Consider the following 22,412-nt stretch of genomic DNA (forward strand, 5'->3'; position numbering starts at 1 on the left):
ATGAGTTTTGACAGATGTATACACTTGCACAGCCTGAACCCAATCTAAACAGAGAACATTACTGTCACCCCAGAAAGTTCTCTTATGCTTTTTCAGTCATTCCCCATTCATACTGTTCTGAAGTTTTCACTCTAGGTTAGTTTTTGCTTGTCTTAGTTTTGCCTGTCCTAAGATTTCATCTACATGTACATATTTCAATAAAGCTTCTTTCACTTAGGACTGTGTGTGTGTGTGTGTGTGTATTCATTTAAAGTTTAAATAGGGACAGAGTCTCGCTATGTTGCCCAAGATGGTCTTGAACTCCTCGGCTCAAGCAACCCTCCCACCTTGGCCTCCCAAAGTGTTGGGATTATAGGTGTGACCCACCACACCTGGCCCACTTAGTATATTTTTGAGATTGATCCATACTTTCATGCATATCAGTAGATCTGACAAAAATTGTCTCCTTGATCAGGCTCTAACCAGGCTCCTCTGAGCCCTCTTCTTATCTAGGCCTCAACCTTGGCCTATAAAGACTTGAACACACACTAACGTAAGCATCACTCAGGGCCACATCCCTTACGATAACCCTACCCACCTTTAAAGTGCCTGCCTGAGAAAACTCAGGCTGTCAAGAAAAAATTTACTGTTTGTTCTGGATAACACTTAAGAAGGATAGGGCTTATGTCTCCCTTTGGGAAAACAGAATCCTAACTTTGTTAACTGCCAGCTAGCAGCCCAATCTCATTTATAATTATTCACTTTCTTGACTCTACTGAGTCCCCACCTGCCTTCCTACCTCCTCCTTCATTTTTTTCTTTGAAACACCCAGTTACTTCTGCATGCACTAAACTCAAGGTTGCGCTCAGTTCATGCTAGACCCTTTTCCCTACTGCAATAGTTATTACTGATTAAAAACGGTCCTTATCACTTTAGTGTCCAGCTTTCTCTTTGACTAATTTTTAGTATTTATTGCAGAATAGTGTTCCATAAAAAATACTATTCTGTTGCTAGACAACTGAACTGTTTTTGTGTTTGGCTACTATGAATACAATTGCTATAAATGTACTAACTTTTTTGTAGATACATACCTTCATTTCTCTTGGTAGATCTGCGGGGTCATAGGCATTACTTTAACTACACACCTTTAGTTTGGAATTTTGTATAAATACAACAAAAGGGGGCTAGGCGGTGGCTCATGCCTGTAATCCCAACACTTTGGGAGGCTGAGGCAGGCGGATAACTTGAGGTCAGGAGTTTGGGACCCGTCTGGCCAACATGGTGAAATCCCATCTACTAAAAACAAAAAATTAGCTGGGCATGGTGGCTCAAGCCTGTAACCCCAGCTACTCGGGAGGCTGAGGCAGGAGAACCACTTGAACTAGGGAGGCAGAAGTTGCAGTGAGCCGAGATTGTGCCACTGCACTCCAGCCTGGGTGACAGAGTGAGACTCTCTCTCAACAACAAAATTAGCCAAGTAGGGTGGCACGCACCTGTAGTCCCAGCTCCTTGGGAGGCTGAGGAGCCAGACCCTTTCTCAAAAAAAAAAAAAAAAAAAAAAAGAAAGAAAGAAAAAGAAAAAAAAGAAACAGAATAGTATGTGTAAAAATATCAATATTTTAATACACGTACTGAAAGATATGGCACAAATATCCGTAAAACTTTGAAAAGGAAGGAGCGGATGCAAAGTGTGACTGTAGTACCACTGAGGGTCATGAGAAGATTTTAGGTGAAATACAGGTGAACGTTTCATCAGTTATGTATGTATGCTAAAGTGTTAATGCATACATTCTAATTAAGGAAGGCGATATTAGTTTTCCATTTCCGACAGTGATACAAAGTTTCCTCTTTCAGAACTCCTATTTAAAAATAAAAATACTGAGTACATAGTGGCAAAGGTGGTAAGAGAGTATCACAGAGTTCGTGAAGTGGTGGGGAAACGACTAGCTTTCGGGAAACAATGGACTTGGCTCTCTGTGGCCGTGTTCACCTGTCCTTCTAGTGGACTTGGCAATGGAGTTGAGAGTGGGTCTGCGACTGCCAGTTCTGTAACCAACAGGCTCAGGCTGCGTGACCTTCGTACCCCCAGCCCTCTCTGAGGCTCCGCTAACTCCATGAAATGGGGGTGACAGGCCCTGCCCCCTGCACCTGCCCCGCTCTAACCAGGCAGCTCGCCTGAGCCCGCGCCGATGCCCTTCACCTCACCTTGCTCGCGGGCCGCCCCAACGGCCTCTTCCCCCCACCGCCGAACCCAGCTCAAGCCAGCCTCGCGCCCCCTCCGCGCTCCCTGTCTCTCCCCGGCTTGGCAGCCCCCTCACCGGGCAGGCACCGCAGCTGCAGGAGCTTCCAGCCCGCCCGGCCAAGCACACCAGACACAGCCGCCGCCGTCGCCATTTTGGAAGCGGGCACGTCGCCCACGGCGACGCGACGGGCAGCGTCGGGACTACTGCACTAGGAGGGCGGAAGTAGTCGCGCCATGGAGCCTCCTCCTCTCGCGAGAGGCGCGAGGCGTGGAGTCAACGGCTGAGGAGAAGCCGCGAGCAAGCCCAGGCGGCAGGTGAGAGTGGTGGGGGCCAGCTGAGCGCCAGAGCTCCCTCAACTGTCCCCTCCCAGCCCCCCCTCGTCCCTATATCCTCTCATTTCCTCTTCCTACCCCTGTCCTTCTATGCGAACGCAGCCACGGACGCCCCGCTGAGAGTCCCGGCGGGTTTATTCCTGAGAAGTTGGTGTGCGAGGCCAGGGCCGGCCCTAACCGCCCCGGGGTCCTGACCGGGAATTTCTGCCGTTCCCAGGCTGCCTCGTCCCTTGCGCAGCCGGCCCTACTCTGAGGCCCCGGGGACACCACGCTGAGGAGAAAGGGCTCCGAGCTCTGGGGTCCGAGAGACCTCTTTCTGAGACCCGGTCCTACCAATAGCCAATCGTTGTGACCTTGGGCCTCAGTCCCCGTGAAGTTTCGGTCCCTGGGGGTGCTTGGCAGCAAAGCACGAAAGCTTGGCGGGGTACCTGAGCTCACGATTATAATTTCGAACCTGCGACTTGTCCGAATCCCCAGCGTGTTGAGTTGGTATAGTTAAATATCCAGATCGGAAGGATGCTTGTTACTAGAACAGACAGCCAGGCCTTTGTCCTGGAGGATTGATTGAGTGGTTCTGGGTGTGGTCCAGGAATCTCATTTTAACCACTCCCTTGGGTGATTTGTAGGATCTGCAAGTTCGGGAAAGGCTGGTGCCCTTCATTCTGATGTTACTGAGTGCCGAGCTCTGGATGGCTCAAGGAGGTCACGGTCCAGTCACTAACAGAGCCCTTCACGGGGGTGTCATCAGAGAAGGCTTAATAGGAAGAAGTAAATGGTTTTTGGACTAAGAGTAACTAAGGACAAGAGCATGTGATTCTGTCGATTTTGTGTTTGCACTCAGACCCCATCTTTGTATCTGTGAAAGTTGTGCTTTGTACACCCCTTGTCAACTCTAGTCTTTTCAGAATATCCGCTTCCCCTGCACGGGTGTGGGGAAGACCTCCTAAGCCAAAACTTACCCCAAAGGTTAAAATTTTAGATCCATGTTTCTGTTGTAGGTAAAACACTCCTCTGCATGAGGTTTTGTTTCCGAGTTCTGTCCACCCAGCTTTAAATGAGCCTTTCCTGTGGAAACTAACATTTGGGTATCCTTTCTGAAACTCTAGTTCCTGACACATGCCAAATGCCTGGAGACATTCCTGTTTCATTGTTGATTCTCACTTTTTTAAAAAAAATTCTGGGCCAGGCTCATGCCTGTAATCCCAGCACTTTGAGAGACTGAAGTGGGTGGATCACTTGAGCCCAGGAGTTCCAGACCAGCGTGGGCAACATGGCGAAATTGCATCTGTACTAAAAATACAAAAATTAACTGGGCGTGGTTGTAGGTGCCTGTAATCCTAGCTACTTGGGAGACTGAGGCAGGAGAATCGCTTGAACCCCAGAGTCGGAGGTTGTAGTCAGTGAAGATCGTGCCACTGCACTCCAGCCTGGACAACAAAGCAAGACTCTGCCAGAAAAAAAAAAAAAAAATATCTAACGTCCTAGTCCAAGTGTCTAGACAGAGAATTCTCTTGAGGGCAGGGAACAAGTGTCTTCTTGTCTGTCTCCTGTGTAGGGACAGGCACATAGTAGGTTTCTTAGGTCTCATTTGCAGATTGTAATTGTGCCTTCCTACCATTCTGCTAAAGCTGGCAGGGAAACTGAGGCCCAGAGAGGGGCAATGGCTGACTTAGATTGCACAGCAGGCTGGTTAGGCCCACTTGGCACTAGTCACCCAGAGGACAGGCAGTGACATGTAGGTGCACAAGAGCTTAGTTAATTTAATTTTTTTAATTTTTTTTTTTTTTTTGAGATGGGAGTCTCACTCTGTTGCCCAAGCTGGAGTGCAGTGGCAAGATTTTGGCCCACTACAACTTCCACCTCCTGAGTTCAAGCAATTCTCCCTACCTCAGCCTCCCAAGTAGCTGGGATTACAGGTGCAGGCCACCATGTCCAGCTAATCTTTGTATTTTTAGTAGAGACAGGGTTTCTCCATGTTGGCCAGGCTGGTCTTGAACTCCTGACCTCAGGTGATCCACCTGCCTAGGCCTCCCAAAGTGTGGGATTACAGCCGTGAGTCACCGTACCCAGCCCAGTTAGTTAATTTTAATTAGGATTTTCCTTTCTGATAACTGTCAGTATTCTTGGAATTCTTTTATGCACCCAAGTTAAAGGATTTTTTGATCTGAAACCCAAACTTCAGTCTTACTATTTTCTTTTGTCCCCTTTCACCAGAAGAGAGACCGAATGCCACAAGATTTGATGCTTACCGGGCACCTGAAAAACCGTCTGTTCTCAGACATCCGCTTTTACTGCCTGCCAGTAACATTTTAGAAGGGCCATGGACATGTGTGTGCCTCAGTCAGAGTTGGAGAGGCACCTAATGAGCTCAGTGATGTGACAATGATGCCACCTCATATTATGAAGCTGGGTCCTGAATCACAGCTTCTGAGCATGTTGTCTTAGATACGGGGACACTTTTTCGTTATGGATTTTTTTGTTTTGAAAGACAAATTCACAACAGCAACATAAAACTCTGATGATGAAAAGTATCACACTTTGGTTTTAGGTATTTGAAAGAATATTATCTCCTATTTTATTTGAAAAATGCTCACTGAAAGTAGTGGCTATGCCTATTTTTTGAGGGTTGATGTTTAATGAATGTAGTTCATAAGCTCCTCTTGCCATAAGATTAGTTTTGGGAGATCCAGAACGCAAAGCATTTTACATTCTTCTAATTTACTGACACAGTCCCGCTGGAGTACTGTCCAAAGATCATAAAGCACAGCTCTTACACTAATTCTAACAATGAAAAAGCAGCTTCCTATCACTCCCTGGGGTGTCCTCCTATCAGGCATGGCTAAGGAGAAACAGGGTTTTATAGGACTGTTTGAAGCAAAGGCAGGTAAACTAGCCACAGAAAAGTGGAAGCCCAGAGTTCTAGAACATTACTTTACAGAGCTCTGTGTGCCAGAGCCTGCTGAGTGCCTTACATATTATTATCTTCTCATTTGCTTCTTACAGCAGCCTCACAAAATATGAGGTTATTATCCCTACTTTACTGATGAAAAAACAAATTCAAAGAGTCTAGTAACTTATCTATGGTCATATGCCCATAAGATCCAGTGGAAGATAGGACCCTAGGTCATCTGCACTCAAAACCTGTGCCCTATAAAACTGCCTCCATAAATGTTGCTGAAAAGGTCTAGCCATTTGGCTTTTTGTTTTTCTCTAGCTGATAAATAAGCTTTTGCCCCTAGTTTCCTTCATGAGAGTTTTTCTGTAAATACAGTGCAAAGTTGCAGTAGTCTAGTAGGTGGGATCTTTATCATCCTTTTCTGTTATCCCAAGGAAGAACCTATTCCAACATCATTCTAGAAACAGGTCATTTTTATTCTTATAACAATGTCCAGCAATCTATACTCCCATCTTGCCTGGCTGGTTCTTAAATGTGAGATTGATCCCATATTGCACACCTTAAAGTTTGCAGGGGTTCTTCCTCGACATCATGTACCAGTTAAAAGTTTCAGTCCTTGATTGTGTGCTGTTTAGGGATTTAAAAACCAGAATTGGCTGGGCACGGAGGCTCACGCCTTTAATCCCAGCACTTTGGGAGGCCGAGGTGGGCAGATCACTTGAGGTCAGGAGTTTGAGAATAGCCTGGCCAACAACCCTGTCACTACTAAAAATACAAAAATCAGCCAGGTGTGGTGGTGTCCACCTGTAATTCCAGCTACTTGGGAGGCTGAGGCATGAGAATTGCTTGAACTCTGAAGGCGGAGGTTGCACTGAGTCGAGATTGTGTCACTGCATTCCAGCCTGGATGATGGAGTGAGACTGTCTCAAAAAACAGAACTAACAAGCAAAAAACCCACAGAATTAGCTGAGCAGGTGGCTCATGCCTGTAATCCCATCACTATGGGAGGCCAAGGTGGGCGGATCACCTAAGGCCAGGAGTTCAAGACCAGCCTGACCAACATGGAGAAACCCCCTCTACTAAAAAAATACAAAATTAGCCGGGTGTGGTGGTGCACGTCTGTGATCCTAGCTACTCGGGAGGCTGAGGCGTGAGAATCACTTGAACCCGGAAGGCGGAGGTTGCAGTGAGCCACGATTGCACTCCAGCCTGGACAACAAGAGTGAAACTCCGTCCTCCCCCCCACCCCCCAAAAAAAAAATTATTCTCTTTTGTATTATTTTTTTCTTTTCTTTTTCCATTTTTACTTGCCCTCTGCCATTAAAAAAACAAGAGTTAAATGACTAAAGAATCCTACTTGTCTGATAACACTTAGCATCCTTTTAGGGGCGCTAGCAGTTGGATCATACGGAAGGAGCTAGATAAAAGGCACGATGAAGGGAAAATGCAAAGGGTTTTCATAGAATAAGGAGGGATCACTTTGGAGTGGTGGGATATACAGGTGGAGCCAGATTATGGAGGCCGTGGATCTAGAAGGCTAACTGACTTCACTCTAGCAAATAAAACGTTTAGTAACTCCTTTAGAAAAAGAGTGACAGATCAAAGTGCTATAGTATTTAATGCTTGAGTGTTAAATATTTGACATCCTGGGGTATGTTTTGTAGGCAAAGAGGAGAGTTACTTGAAGTAAACTTTGCTTTTTTTGAGACAGGGTCTTGCTCTGTCACCCAGGCTGGAATCTTGGCTTACTGCAGCCTCAAGCTCCTGGGCTCAAGCAGTCCTGCCGCCTCATGCCCTCTCCTCCATCCCAGTAGCTGGGACTACATAAGATTACCACATAAGACTACCACAGATTCTGCCACCACACCCAGCTAATTTTTGTATTTTTAGTAGAGATGGGGTTTCACCATGTCACCCAGGTTGGTCTTGAACTCCTGGACTCAAGGGATCCACCTGCCTCGGTTTCCCAAAGTGCTGGGATAATAGGCATGAGCTATAATTTTTTATTTTTTTATTTTTATTTTTTTTTTGAGACAGAGTCTCACTCTGTCACCAGGCTGGAGTGCAGCAGCACGATCTTGACTCACTACAACCTCCACCTCCCAGGTTCAAGCAATTCTCCTGCCTCAGCCTCCTGAGTAGCTGGGATTACAGGCGTGCACCACCACGCCCAGCTCATTTTTGTACTTTTAGTAGAGATGGGGTTTCACCATGTTGGCCAGGCTGGTCTCAAACTCCTGGGCTCAGGCAATTCGCCTGGCTTGGCTTCCCAAAGTGCTGAAATTACAGGTGTGAGCCACTGCGCCCAGCTGAAGTCAACATTTTAAAAGAAACGAGAGTGTAGTGACTTGGCTTAAATTCAGTCTGTATCTGTGGTGGCGTGATTGCCACTGAGTTGGCCACCTCCGCAGAAATCTGAAATGTTCAACATAAAACTAATCCAAGTTTGACCCCTCTACCAGAAATTGTTTGTTTCATTTATTTGAGCTATGTTAAATTGGAAACTGGTGTCATTAATGTTTAAGAAAGAAAGGAACCGAGTAGAGTACTATCTCTTGAACTACTTTCTTTGTGAGCATATTATATACTCACCTGAGTATCAAGTAGAAGAGAAAGTTGATCTATGGAGGGAAATTTCCAAAGGTTAAAAGCATGGGCTTTACGGTCAGATGAATTTGGATTCAAATCCTAGCTCTCACTTTATCCATGTAACACCCACTAGTTGTGTGACTTGGACAAAGTAAATTGCCTGAGTTTCCAGACTGTAAAATGGTAATAATATCTAATTTAAGGCTGTTCTGAGATTCAATTGAGATAATGTTTAGAAGATGCTTTGAACAGTGGCTAATGTTAAATGGTATAGACATAGTAAGTATTCTTGATCACTGCAGAGTCAGTGAAATTAAATTTTCATATTTTGATGAAAGGGAAAATACCAGTATTCAGTTTGCAAATTTTAAATGCGTTGTTTCATTTTAAAAACATTGAACCTGTGGTTGGATTATTTCTGTCAATTTATTTGCCTTCCTTGCTGAGTCACATTTTGCCTGATTGATGTCCTGTGTGTTTTGCATTCCATTCATGCTGAATTATCTTAAAGAGGAAATCATCTTTCTGCCTCCAACCTTCTTACTTGCCTCTAATCCCCTTTCTTGACTCTTCCAAGTCAGGATTCTCACCAAGGAAGCTATTGGCCTTTTTTGGGAATGTTGGGATTATGAAGACTTGAGATAATGGGGTTCATGTATTCAGACTCTTTAGCATATACAGTAGGGTTTCTAATGTCAGCATTCCCTAGTGGGCGGTTACAAGTTAGGTTGGGATTCTAATCATATTTTATGATACCTCATGGATTAAACTGCACTTTGTCTCTGCCCAGTCTTGATTCTCTTTTGGCCAGCAGTTTTTAGGTCCATCAGTACTGCACTGCAAGAATGGCAGATTTTGGGATCTCTGCTGGCCAGTTTGTGGCAGTGGTCTGGGATAAGTCATCCCCAGTGGAGGCTCTGAAAGATCTGGTGGATAAGCTTCAAGTGTTAACTGGCAGTGAAGGCCACGTGTCTGTGGAAAACATCAACCAGCTGTTGCAGTGTAAGTACCCACCCATGTTGTCTGTATGAGGCTGGAGGGGTTTCTGTGGGAGTGTTGCCTTTCTGTGGTTCCTTGATACCTGAGTTTTCTTTTAGGGTGGCATGTGATAGTGGTGGCTCGTCACCCTGTTATTTTTCAGTTGAGATACACTGAGCTTAGGAGTGTAGTTGATGATTTCCATAAGTATGATGTTCTTTCTGTGTAGCTATTCCATGTTTTTTTTTTTTTTTTTTTTTTTTTGAGATGGAGTCTCACTCTGTCACCCGGGCTGGAGTGCAGTGGCCGGATCTCAGCTCACTGCAAGCTCCGCCTCCCGGGTTCACGCCATTCTCCTGCCTCAGCCTCCTGAGTAGCTGGGACTACAGGCGCCCGCCACCTCGCCCGGCTAGTTTTTTGTATTTTTTAGTAGAGATGGGGTTTCACGGTGTTAGCCGGGATGGTCTCGATCTCCTGACCTCGTGATCCGCGCGTCTCGGCCTCCCAAAGTGCTGGGATTACAGGCTTGAGCCACCGCGCCCGGCCGCTATTCCATGTTTTTTTAAAACACTTACTATTCATCCAGCTTCTTGGATGGATACCGAGTGGGGTCCATTCTCTCAGGGTGAGGTCTGTAGCCTTTGTTGGGGGTTGAAAGGGACCAGGAGATTGTCCCAGGCCAGATGATTGCTAATTAGAGTCCTCTTCTTTTCAGCTGCCCACAAAGAATCCAGCTTTGACATTATTTTGTCAGGTTTAGTCCCGGGAAGCACCACTCTGCACAGTGCTGAGATTTTGGCTGAAATCGCCCGGATCCTTCGGCCTGGTGGATGTCTTTTTCTGAAAGAGCTGGTAGAGACAGCTGTAGGTAAGGAGAGCTTCACTTGAAAAACACATTTGACAGGGTTGAGTCTTTGAGCATGTGTGCTGCATCTCCCTGATCAGGAGATATCATTGGGAGATCAGTATTCCTATAGCAAAACCTTTTCCTTGGGGATAAGTTATCGTTAAAATCTGAAGCAACATATCTGGAGAAATTGTAATCTTTGGCTGACTCATTATGTAACAAAATAGAAGGACACTGCCATCTAAAAATGGGTCCTTTTGCAGGTGAATAGTTAAACTTTGATATGTTCATAATATGGAAAGTGATGCAGCAATAAAAAGGAACACGCTAACTATATGTACATCAGCTTGGATGGATATCAAGGGAAGTAGCTGAGTGAAAAAAGTCAATCTCAAAAGGCTCTGTGCTGTACAATTCCATTCATACTCTTGAAATAACAAAATTATAGTGGTGGAGATCAGATTAGAGTTTGCCAGAGGTTAGAAGTGGGAGGAAAGGGGTGTGTGGAGCTATAAAGGGGAAGTATAATGGTTCTCCTTTATAGATAGAACAATTCTGTGTTCTGAATGTGGTGGTTACACATATCTACACATGTAATAAAATTACTTGGAACTGTAAAGCCCCCTCTGCCAAACGAGTACATGTTAAAGTAATGAAATCTGAAAAAGCTATGTGGACCATCAGTATCAATTTCCTGGTCTTCATATCAGGCTATAATTGGGTAAGATGTTACTGTGGGGAGAGAGGAAGTGAAGACCTCCTTAATATACAGAACTTTTTTGTTTTTTCCAACTTCCTGTGAATCTATAGTTATTTCAAAATAAAAAGTTTAAAAATAATGACTGGAACTCTGGGAGTGATGTGGTAATTATTGATTCATATGAAACTAATGACAGTGTTCATGAAGTAAAAAATTTTTTGATCAGTGGTATAGCTGTCAGAGTGATTCAATTCTGGATTTTAATATTTTTCACTAGACTTTCAGTCAAAATGTAACAATTTCATCAAATTGAATAATAGAATAATAGAAATGAAAGTATTTTGAAATGTATAAAGGTGTTCATTGTTTATGGGGAAATAGAACTTTGTGTTATGTGTAGTATAATGGAATTGTAACATTTAAGAGCTTAGGTAAAAACACTTTGAACAAAAAAAAAGTGTTTGTCAAGTTAAAATAGTGTCACTATGGCCAGGCACAGTGGCTCACACCTATAATCCCAGCAGTTTGAGAGGCCAGGGCAGGCGCATTGCTTGAGTCCAGGAGTTCGAGACTAGCCTGGGCAACATGGCAAAACCCCGTCTCTACAAAAAATACAAAAATTAGCCAGGCATGGTGGTGCCCACCTATAGTCCCAGCTACTTGGTGGGGGCTGAGGCAGGAGGATTGCTTGAATCTGGGAGGTCGAGGCTGCAATGAGCCGAGATCATGCCACTGCACTTCATGACAAAGTGAGACCCTGTCTTAAAAATAAGAAGAAGAATAAAATAGTATCACTAAAATGTATATACAGTTGTCCTCATCTTACAATGGAGTTACGTCCTGATAAATGCTATTAAGACGAAAATGCATGTAATTCATCTAACCTACTAAACATAATTGCTTAGCTTAGCCTAGCCTACCTTAAACACGCTTAGGACACTTGCATTAGCCTACAGTTGGGCAGAATCATCTAACACAAAGCCTATTTATAATAAAGTGCTGAGTATCTCATGTAATTTAGTGAAAACTGAAGTATACAATTTCTACTTGAATGGGTATCACTTTTACACCATCATAAAAGTTGAAAAATTACAAGTAGAACCATCATTAAGTCAGGGACCATCTGTACATTAAACAGAATAGGTTATTTTGTTTTGTTTTGTTTTTTGTTTTTTCTTTGAGATCAAGTCTCACTCTGTTGTGCAGGCCAGAGTGCAGTGGTGCAGTCTCGGCTCACTGCAATCCCCACCTCCTGGGTTCAAGCGATTCTCATGCCTCAGCTTCCCAAGTAGGTGGGATTACAGGCATGTGCCACCACGCCTGGCTATTTTTTGTGTGTGTATTTTTAGTAGAGACGGGATTTTGCTATGTTGGCCAGATTGGTCTTGAACTCCTGGCCTCAAGTGATCTATCCACCTCAGTCTCCCAAAGTGCTGGGATTACAGACATGAGCTACCACGCCCACCTGGTTATTATTGTTTGAATGCTTGCTAACCCACATAGGATTGAGCCTTTATTATTTTTCCTACTTTGACCTATAAAGCTATTAATTGAGATTTTCCTTTTGGCAGGTAACAATAGCAAAGTGAAGACAGCATCTAAGCTGTGTTCAGCCCTGACTCTTTCTGGTCTTGTGGAAGTGAAAGAGGTATGTTTGTAGACAACTTTCTTTGATGCCCTGCAGGTGAGGTAATCAGTATTGCTTAGAACTAGGAAACAAGAAACGCTTTGCATGTAAGATACATGATGCTGGCCGGGCGCGGTGGCTCAAGCCTGTAATCCCAGCACTTTGAGAGGCCGAGACGGGCGGATCACGAGGTCAGGAGATCGAGATCATCCTGGCTAACACGGTGAAACCCCGTCTCTACTAAAAAATACAAAAAACTAGCCGGGCAAGGTGGCGGGCGCCTATAGTCCCAGCTACTCAGGAGGCTGAGGCAGGAGAATGGTATAAACCCAGGAGGCGGAGCTTGCAGTGAGCTGAGATCCGGCCACTGCACTCCAGCCCGGGTGACAGAGCGAGACTCCGTCTCAAAAAAAAAAGACACGGCCGGGCGCGGTGGCTCAAGCCTGTAATCCCAGCGCTTTGGGAGGCCGAGACGGGCGGATCACGAGGTCAGAAGATCGAGACCATCCTGGCTAACATGGTGAAACCCCGTCTCTACTAAAAAATACAAAAAACTAGCCGGGTGAGGTGGCGGGCGCCTGTAGTCCCAGCTACTCGGGAGGCTGAGGCAGGAGAATGGCGTGAACCCGGGAGGCGGAGCTTGCAGTGAGCTGAGATCCGGCCACTGAACTCCAGCCCGGGCGACAGAGCAAGACTCCGTCTCAAAAAAAAAAAAAAAAAAAGACACATGATGCTTCAAAGGACAAAACTTGTGAGAATAGGCCAGGCGCTGTGGCTCATGTCTGTAATCCCAGCACTTTAGGAGGCCGAGGCAGGTGGATCACGAGGTCAGGAGATTGAGACCATCCTGGCTAACACAGTGAAACCCTGTCTCTACTAAAAATACAAAAAAATTAGCTGGGCCTGGTGGCAGGCGCCTGTAGTCCCAGCTACTCGGGAGGCTGAGGCAGGAGAATGGTGTGAACCTGAGAGGCAGAGCTTGTAGTAAGCCAAGATCACGCCACTGCACTCCAGCCTGGGTGACAGAGTGAGACTCTGTCTCAAAAAAAAAAAAAAAAAAAAAACTTGTGAGAATAATCAACTTCGAAGAGACTCAACTTGGCCCATGTGGGCTGGGGCTTGTTCTTGTCTCCTTGGTACTAGTTTAGTGGTAGTGACAGCTGAGGGGCATGAGCAGCAGCTCTGTTGCTTCCAACACCCACCTCTCAGTAGACCCGAATCCTAGGCCTGGGTGAACACTGTCACCTAGTTCAGCCTCACATTTTTGGTGGGAGGTTGGAATAGGTTAGGGGGCAAAGTTCCTTTTCTGACAATTAAGTGGAAATATTTAAATTAAGCAGAAGTGTTTATATTTCTACACTCTTTGATGTTAAAATTTTCTTGGATGTGGGAGAGGTAAATGTTACAGCATGATAGCTGTTGTGCCTGTTATTTCTTACATAACGTAGGACCTTAAATTCTTTATTTTTTTTAATTTTTTTTCCTTCTTTTTGGAGACAGTCTTGCTCTGTTGCCTAGGCTGGAGTGCAGTGGCACGATCTCTGCTCACTGCAACATCCGCCTCCTGGGTTCAAGCAATTCTCCTACCTCAGCCTCCCAAGTAGCTGGGATTACAGGCATGCACCGCCATACCCAGCTAATTTTTTGTATTTTTAGTACAGATGGGGGTTCGCTATGTTGGCCAGGCTGTTCTCGAACTCCTGACCTCAGGTGATCTACCCGCCTCGGCCTTCCAAAGTGCTGGTATTGCAGGCGTGAGCCACTGCATCCTGCCAGGCCTTAGATTCTTTATGCCAACCTCTTCTTATTTTTCCTTTTAGTTTAAGGTTTTCTGTGCTTGATTTTAAAATAAGGAATGTGTATTAGACCGTTCTTCTGTTCCTATAAAGGAATACCTAAGACTGAATAATTTGTAAAGACAAGAGGTTTAATTGGCTCACTGTTCTGCAGACTGTACAGGAAGCATGGGCGTGCAACTGCTGGGTTTCTAGGGAGGCCTCAAGGAACTTTTACTCATGGCAGAAGGTGAAGCAGGAGCAGGCACATCACATGGCAAAGGCAGGATCAAGAAAGAGAGGAAGAGTTGGGGTGGGGAAGGTGCCACACTTTACAACAACCACGTCTCATGAGAATTCGGATGGTGCTAAACCATGCATGAGAAATCGGCCCCCATGATCCAGTCACCTCTCACCAGGCCCCACCTCCAACACTCGGGATTACAATTCAACATGAGATTTAGAGGGGACACATATCCAAACTATATCAGACTCCTCATAAAAATTCACTTTATACTGAAGCATACAGAATATAAAGTGATATCCTACTCCTTGCTCACACTTCTCTCCCCAGAGGAAGCCACCAATGCCTTTTTGTATGTCCATTCAGACCTTTCCTATGTATTTACAAGCATCTACATGCACATACTTTTTTAAAAATGTAAAGGCCGGGCGCGGTGGCTCAAGCCTGTAATCCCAGCACTTTGGGAGGCCGAGACGGGCGGATCACGAGGTCAGGAGATCGAAACCATCCTGGCTAACACGGTGAAACCCCGTCTCTACTAAAAATACAAAAAACTAGCCGGGCGAGGTGGCGGCGCCTGTAGTCCCAGCTACTCGGGAGGCTGAGGCAGGAGAATGGCGTGAACCCGGGAGGCGGAGCTTGCAGTGAGCTGAGATCTGGCCACTGCGCTCCAGTCTGGGTGACAGAGCGAGACTCCGTCTCAAAAAAAAAAAAAAAAAATTTAAATAAGATCATATGCATACATTGTTCAATCACCAGCTTTTTTCTCACCCTTACATATCGTAGACACTTACCCACTTCAGTGTATTACCCTTCATTCATATTAATGATGTAATAGTATTCCATGCAATAGATGGACTATGATTTATGTAACCAGTCTATAATTATTGGACATAGAGGTGGCACCCTGACCCTTTTTTTCTACCTTTATTCTCTGCTACTTTATCCCAAGGAACATAGAAAGGATTTTGCTCCCCCTTTGTGTTTTGGGATATAAATTTCTGCTGTGTTCATTGTGGGCATTCTTTCCTGTTACACAGTAGGACCACATATGGTTCATTTTCATAATTATATTACATCCCCTCCAATAACTAGCATATGCTTCATACCTAATATTTTATAACTACTTTTACATTTTCCAAGGGGTAGGCTCCAAGTAAACATGCAGACAAAGGTTATACTCTAGGGTTCCTATCAGTGAGAAACTGAATGTGAGGCATAAAGTGGTATCTGTTACCATCTACTGTTATATATTTAATGCACAGAAATGAGTCTTTAACTCCTGTGTAGGTAGACATAGTAAAACCATTTTATAGAGGAGGGTGGACTAATCTTTTTGATGTCTTGAATTCTAGCTGCAGCGGGAGCCCCTAACCCCTGAGGAAGTACAGTCTGTTCGAGAATACCTTGGTCATGAAAGTGACCATCTGCTGTTTGTTCAGATCACAGGCAAAAAACCAAACTTTGAAGTGGGTTCTTCTAGTCAGCTTAAGCTTTCCATCACCAAGAAGTCTTCTCCTTCAGGTAAGGCTGGCCTAGGGACATTCTTCTGTTTGAATGGGTTTAGAGGGACATGTTAGAAATTGAGCCAGCAATAAATGAAATGGTGATATTTTTAGAGGTTTAGTCTTTTGATTTCTGCCATTTCCACATAGAAGAATACTTAATGTACTATTATCGTGGGCATATTAGGATCCCAAACTGAAATAATGCATAGGTATTATCTAGTTCAGCTCCTTCTTCTGCACCAGAAGATACTGAGGCCTCCTAATTCTACAGGACTGAGTCACACAGTTAATTAATGAAGTCCTTCCAGGTCCCGGAATTAACGTTTATCCTCAGAAGACCTCACAGTGTAGTGGTAATGGCAGATGAGAGTGCCCTGTTCCTGTTCTCATGTGCTTTTTTCCCCTATGCCAGGAAAATCAGCTGTTCTTACTTTGAGGATGCTAAGACACTTACAAAACTGTATTTCTTCTGCCTAGAAAGTTGTGTACAAGCACACACGTGCACACACACACTGCCCCATCCTCATCCTTCCTATCACTATTTTTAAATGCCTGAATTGACCCAGCTGTGAGGTATGCACACATTTACAGATATTTACTGGTATATCCCCACTTGTACGGTTTTGACCGTCTAACCTAAATCTTGAAGAAATCCTTTGGAATCTAACCTTTCAACTCATGGTTCCAGAATGAGTAGGAATAGCTTAGAAGAACAGTTGGCCCTGTGGCAGGTGTGAGCATCCAGCTATAACAATGATCACTAGAAGGCACTCTTACCCCAAGGGCCTGCAAGGATTTGCGCACACTGCATCTGAGCCTCAGCTCTTGGGCTCTTCCTTGCATTCTCCTGACTAGACAGAGAACCAGGAGGTGTGAGGTTTGTCTGCCACTGATGGTGTTACCTTGCCACCAGCAGCTCTAGAGCCTATTTTCTTGTATGTAGCAGGTTTACATGAGGCTATAAAGCTCTGCTATTTTTAAAGGTTTTGACACATTTCTCATTTAATCCTCAAAACACCTGCAGTAACATAGGGAGTACGATTTAGCTTCATGTTATAGGATGGAAACTAAGGTATCGAGGAGGAAGCAATATGGAATGGAGGTTAAAAGCATCAGACAGACTTTGCAGCCTGTGGAACCAGCCTAAGTGTCTAAACCTGTTTCCTCAGCAGTAAAACTAGGATGACAGTTACCTCATAAGGTTGTCAGCAGAATTAAGTTAGATAATGTATGTAAAGTGCTTAATATGGTGCCTAGTACAAAGCAAGTGCTTAGCAAATGGTGACTGCTGTAACTACCAGAAAGTGGTTGGCCCAAGGTCAGACCTCTTAGAGGAGTAGGGCTGGAATTTGAACCCACATCTTCTGCCTCCCAGGCCAGTGTGTTATCTTCTACACAGCAGAAAGCATTTAGGTATGTTTGTAATTAATAGTTTCTGACTGTTTTTATGGAGTTTTTTTCTTTTATTGCTTGGACTCAGTGAAGCCTGCTGTGGACCCTGCTGCTGCCAAGCTGTGGACCCTCTCAGCCAACGATATGGAGGACGACAGCATGGTGAGCTGGCACCACGGTCACTTGATGACTTTCTTTCAGGCCCCAGTTTGGGTGTGAACAGCTATAGTGACCTTTCTGGACTTGTAGGTGTGAATGTATTTAAAGCCCAGATTTATGACTATGCCTGTCACTTACATCTTTGATTTAGAAGGAAACTCCATGTTGGTGGCTCTTTTTTTTTGGAGACAGAGTCTCGCTCTTTTGCCCAGGCTGGAGTGCAATGGCACGATCTCGGCTTACTGCAGTCTCTACTCCCAGGTTCAAGTGATTCTCGTGCTTCAGCCTCCCATGTAGCTATGATTACAGGCACATGCCACCATACTTGGCTAATTTTTGTATTTTTAGTAGAGACGGGGTTTCACCATGTTGGCCAGACTGGTCTCAAAACTCCTGACCTCAAGTGATCTGCCCACCTTGGCCTCCCAAAGTGTTGGGATTACAGGCATGAGCCACTGCACTCAGCTGTGTTGGTGGCATTTTAAATTTTTTAGCATTTCTTTTTCCCCACATAATTTCTTGTTCTCACTTCTTATGATATGTTGAAAACTCTTGTGGGCATGTGTAAACCTGAAAAGATTTTGTCAGCTTAAATAGTTTTATTGGCACCTTTGTTTGGGCAAGTTGCTGAATGTTTCATGCTTTAAAAAGCCCTGTTTTCCATCTTTGATTGGCCCTGCCTGTAATAAAGTTCTTCATTTCTACACCTCTACTATTGAAGTTAGTGAGCAAAATAAGTCAGGTTCATGCTCTCATAGGGTTTACAGACTAAGTGTCTACACATTTACAAAGAATTACATAAAGATATATATAACTGTTTGATTTTTCTCTGGGATTATGTAGAAGATATTTTGTTCCCTTTTTCACATGACTCTTCATAAACACTTCTCTCCCTCTCTGTTCTGCCTATTCCCTCCCTTCTCCTCATTCCTGCCCCTAACCCCCAACATGTGTATATTCTCTACACAATGCTGGCCAGTCTTACGGCTTTTTCTCATGTAAATTTGTTTCTAATTCCTTCGCATCCTAGTGCATCTTCTGTGGATGTAGTTTAACTCACCATTGGCCTCTTGAGCATGTGGTCAGGTTGAACATGATGATCAACCAAAAGTAGGACAGGGTGGATACCTTCTTTAGCCTGGACTCCAAGTTTCCTCTCAAAGCCTGTGGTCACTTTAGCTTTTCATTAGCAGAGACCACGACTGTGTCACTCATTGCTTTGAACACTCTCCAGGATCTCATTGACTCGGATGAGCTGCTGGATCCAGAAGACTTGAAGAAGCCAGATCCGGCTTCCCTGCGGGCTGCTTCTTGTGGAGAAGGGAAAAAGAGGAAGGCCTGTAAAAACTGGTGAGTGCTGGGGTGACTGGAGCCTGCTATGCTGCATCCAGTGGCTTTGTGCGCAAGTCATCACAGTGCTGTACTATTTTTAAAACATACGTTTTCCAGCCTGGGCAATACAGGGAGACCATCTCTGCAAATAATTAAAAAAAAAAAAAAATTAGCCAGGCATGGTGGTATGTGCCTGTGGTTCCAGCTACTTGGGAGGCAAAGACAGGAGGATCACTTGAGCCTGGGAGGTCGAGGCTGCAGTGAGCCGTAATTGTGCCATACATCTAATTTCACTCTCCCTCAAAACCCTACCAGTGAGCCACGATTGTGCCACTGCACTCCAGCCTGGGCATCAGAGTGAGACCTTGGTGTCTTCACATTTGTTTTTATAAATGGATGGGAAGGATTGTAGAAAGTTAATCAGTGCTATTCAGGCTTGTTTAATCATCAGTGTTTTTTAAATGTAAAAGTTGCCAGCATTTACAAATCAGGAAATTACAAGTGAAAACAGATTTTTTTCCCCTTCTGTTCTTGAATTTGGAAAATATGGCAAACTGGGTACTCTTTCCCCAGCATGATAACCAGCTGAAGCTGAGTAGTGGCTGCCCTCTGTAAACAGAGTACACACACTCTACTTCCCTCATCCTCCTCCCACTCCTGTCTCCCTCAGCAGCCTCTCCCATTGCTGCTGTCTGCCTGGCTCATAGGCTTCTGAGTTATGACACCGGTGTGAAGAGAAAAGGCTTAAAGCACATTTTGGCACTGTTAGGATTTGGAGTTTCTGGGTGGTGACAATTCTCATTCATTAGTTACTGATTTTCCCACAGCACCTGTGGCCTTGCTGAAGAACTGGAAAAAGAGAAGTCGAGGGAACAGATGAGCTCCCAACCTAAGTCGGCTTGTGGAAACGTAAATATCAGGATCATTCCTCGGCATTCACACACCCCCAGGGGGATTAGGCCTCCTTCTAAACCAAGCACGTACAAGCTCCACCTCAAATATTTTAGTAACAGACAAATGCGTGAGCACACGAACATAGGTAGTAATGGGGAGAGAGGCTTTCTCCTGAGAGTGAGAGTGGGTTAGCGTGCTTGTGCTGGTCGGGGAGGGTCTTGTTTTTTTTTATTTTTGGCCCATTTCTTTGTACTTCAGAGTGAGACCGGATGGTTAGACATTTAGCTGAAGTTGGTTGTATTTTGAACTGCATAGAATATAGAACTATGGCCGGGCGCGGTGGCTCACGCCTGTAATTCCAACTACTCCGGAGGCTGAGGCAGGAGAATCACTTGAACCTGGGAGGTGGAGTGAGCTGAGATCGCACCACTGCACTCCAGCGTGGGTGACAGAGGGCCAGGTGCGGTGGCTCACGCCTGTAATCCCAGCACTTTGGGAGGCCGAGGCGGATGGATCACAAAGTCAGGAGATCGAGACCATCCTGGCTAACACGGTGAAACCCCGTCTCTACTAAAAATCCAAAAAAATTAGCCGGGCATGGTGGCAGGCTCCTGTAGTCCCAGCTACTTAGGAGGCTGAGGCAGGAGAATGGCAGGAACCCAGGTGGTGGAGCTTGCAGTGAGCCAACATCGCACCACTGCACTCCAGCCTGGGCTATGGAGTGAGACTCTGTCTCAAAAAAACAAAAGAACTATGGCCTCCTAGGGAACTTTTCTTGACTGTAGTTTTTCACGAAACCAGAAATCTTGAAAACTCTTAATATTTGGGACTCAATTGGACCTGCAAACATACTCAGCCATTTCCTTCAGACCACTGTGACCACATGAAATTAGGAATTTCTGTCTTCTGGCTGGTATGCCTGGGATAAACTGACCCTTGGCTTCCCCATTTTCTCTCTCCAGTGCTACCTGGGCGATGCCTTCCGCTGTGCCAGCTGCCCCTACCTTGGGATGCCAGCCTTCAAACCTGGGGAAAAGGTGCTTCTGAGTGATAGCAATCTTCATGATGCCTAGGAGGGACCTGACATAGGACCCATCTGCTCCTCCAGCCAACTCCTGTCCCTCACATCCCACCATGGTGGCTCCTCCCACCTCCTCTGGATTTGTTCACTCCGAGATCCATTTGCAGAGTGGGTGCTTAGCAGACAGAGTGAAGCTGGCTGGGGGGCGCAGTGGTGTGTAGTGCTGCTGTGTATCAAAAGACCAAGGTGTTATGGGGCCCGGTTACTCAGAATGGGATGGGTTTCTTCACCTCATGTTAAGAGAAAAGAGTGCGTCCTGAAGAACCCCTTCTTCTGATGTTAAAATGCTGACCAGAACACTCTTGAGCCCAGGCATCCTTGAGCATTAACACTCTGACAGAGCTCCAGACCCCTGCCCCGAGTCTCATCTCAGCAATGCTGCCACCTGCTTGTCTTTCAGAGTTGTTAGTTTACTCCATTCTTTGTGACATGAGTCAAGGGTCTCACAACCTCCTCAGGGCACCAGAGGACTCACTCACTGGTTGCTGTGATGATATCCAGTGTCCCTCTGCCCCCTTCCACCCCCAACCACATTTTACTGTAGCATTGCATCTGTGTCCTGTTGTCATTTCTGTTAACCTTCAGGTATTAAACTTGCTGCATATCTTGAGATATCTTGAGATTCTGCATGTCTTGTAAAGAGAGGGGATGTGCATTTTTGTGTGATGTTGGATAGTCATCCACGCTTAGTTTGGACCATTGGAGGAACTTAGTGTCACACACAAATGGGGCTAGTCCTACCCTTAGAATAAGGCCTGTCTGCCCACTTTAGAAGAGCCCAGGTTGGTGAGCATTTAGAGGGAAGCAGGGCAGAACTCTGAACAACAATAAGTCTCTCTGAGCAGAGACCCCTTTGTTCTTGTTACCCACCCGTACGGACTTGGGATCAATCTTGCCAAATATTTGGAGAGATTGTGTGGATTTAAGAGACCTGGATTTTTATATTTTATCGGTAAATAAAAGTGTTCATTGGTATCTGTCCTTGAAACTTGATTTGATTCTCCAAGTTTGCTTTTGCTTATGCTAGTCCCTGCTGGTGGATTTTAGTTGTTGGTGTGGCTAATTGAAGTTTGGCTCCAAAGACCCTTTTATATGCAAGTCTAAGATGACCCCTAGTGACTCATGCCCTTGTATAATAACCTCCCCTTGAGTTTCAGCAGGACCTGTGAATGTGATGGGATAATCTGTACTGCGATTAGGTTGCATTCTGTGGCAAAAGTGAAGGGATTTTGCAGATGTAATTAAAGTCCCTAATGGACTTTAAGTTAATTAAAAGGGAGATTATCCTGAGTGGGCCTGACCCAATCAGTTGATCCTTTAGAAGAACTGAAGAAGAGTTTCTTTTGCTAGCCGTGAAGAAATAAGTTGCTGTATTAGTCTGCTCTCATACTACTATAAAGAACTGTCCTTGACTGGGTAATTTATAAAGGGAAGAGGTTTAATTGACTCAACAGTTCTGCATGTCTGGAGAGGCCTCAGGAACTTACAATCGTGGCAGAAGGCGAAGGGGAAGCAAGACACCTTCTTTACAAGGCGGCAGGAAGGAGACATGCTGAGCAAAGGGGGAAGAGTCCCTTATAAAACCATCAGATCTTGTGAGAACTCACTATCATGAAAACAGCATGGGGGAAACCGCCCTCATGATTCAGTGACCTCCACCCCTCTCCCTTGACACATGGGGATTATGGGGATTTCAATTCAAGATGAGATTTGGGTGGGGACACAAAGCCTCACCATATCAAGCAGTGAGAGGGCCACAGAACTGTTGAGTGCAGGCTCCTCACACATTGGCAGACAGTTGAGAAAAAGGGGACCTTAGTCCACAGCTGCAAGGAA

General features: G+C 45.0%; 2 protein-coding genes across 4 annotated transcripts in view; one reads left to right on the forward strand and one right to left on the reverse strand.

The window, feature by feature from the left end:
* The window catches only part of COQ9 (coenzyme Q9), a 14,488-nt gene extending 12,041 nt beyond the window's left edge, over positions 1-2,447 (reverse strand). For both annotated transcript variants that reach the window (XM_010365481.2, XM_010365480.2), the window contains exon 1: positions 2,298-2,447. In XM_010365481.2, coding sequence (XP_010363783.2) covers positions 2,298-2,373 — 76 coding nt within the window. In that variant the 5' untranslated portion in view covers positions 2,374-2,447. The remainder of the gene's footprint in view (positions 1-2,297) is intronic.
* CIAPIN1 (cytokine induced apoptosis inhibitor 1) lies at positions 2,348-21,551 on the forward strand. 2 transcript variants are annotated; one of them, XM_010365482.2, is made up of 9 exons: positions 2,348-2,536; positions 8,830-9,041; positions 9,733-9,885; positions 12,136-12,212; positions 15,566-15,734; positions 17,199-17,272; positions 18,504-18,619; positions 19,429-19,510; positions 20,458-21,551. In XM_010365482.2, the coding sequence occupies exons 2-9, from the start codon at positions 8,885-8,887 to the stop codon at positions 20,566-20,568; spliced, it is 939 nt and encodes a 312-aa protein (XP_010363784.1). In that variant the 5' UTR covers positions 2,348-2,536; positions 8,830-8,884; the 3' UTR covers positions 20,569-21,551. The 2 variants fall into 2 exon arrangements, with proteins under 2 accessions (XP_010363784.1, XP_010363785.1); XM_010365483.2 differs by having other exon boundaries at positions 9,772-9,885.
* The last annotated feature ends 861 nt before the right edge of the window (positions 21,552-22,412 follow it).

Source organism: Rhinopithecus roxellana, chromosome 20, assembly GCF_007565055.1.
Source record: "Rhinopithecus roxellana isolate Shanxi Qingling chromosome 20, ASM756505v1, whole genome shotgun sequence".
Classification (NCBI taxonomy): Eukaryota; Metazoa; Chordata; class Mammalia; order Primates; family Cercopithecidae; genus Rhinopithecus; species Rhinopithecus roxellana.

Bases quoted from the DNA above. Each gene is read 5' to 3' on its own strand.
- CIAPIN1 (XM_010365482.2), top strand. From the start codon at position 8,885: ATGGCAGATTTTGGGATCTCTGCTGGCCAGTTTGTGGCAGTGGTCTGG. The intron at 17,273-18,503 runs GTGAGCTGGCAC...AACACTCTCCAG, and splicing joins ATATGGAGGACGACAGCATG to GATCTCATTGACTCGGATGA. The intron at 18,620-19,428 runs GTGAGTGCTGGG...ATTTTCCCACAG, and splicing joins AGGAAGGCCTGTAAAAACTG to CACCTGTGGCCTTGCTGAAG.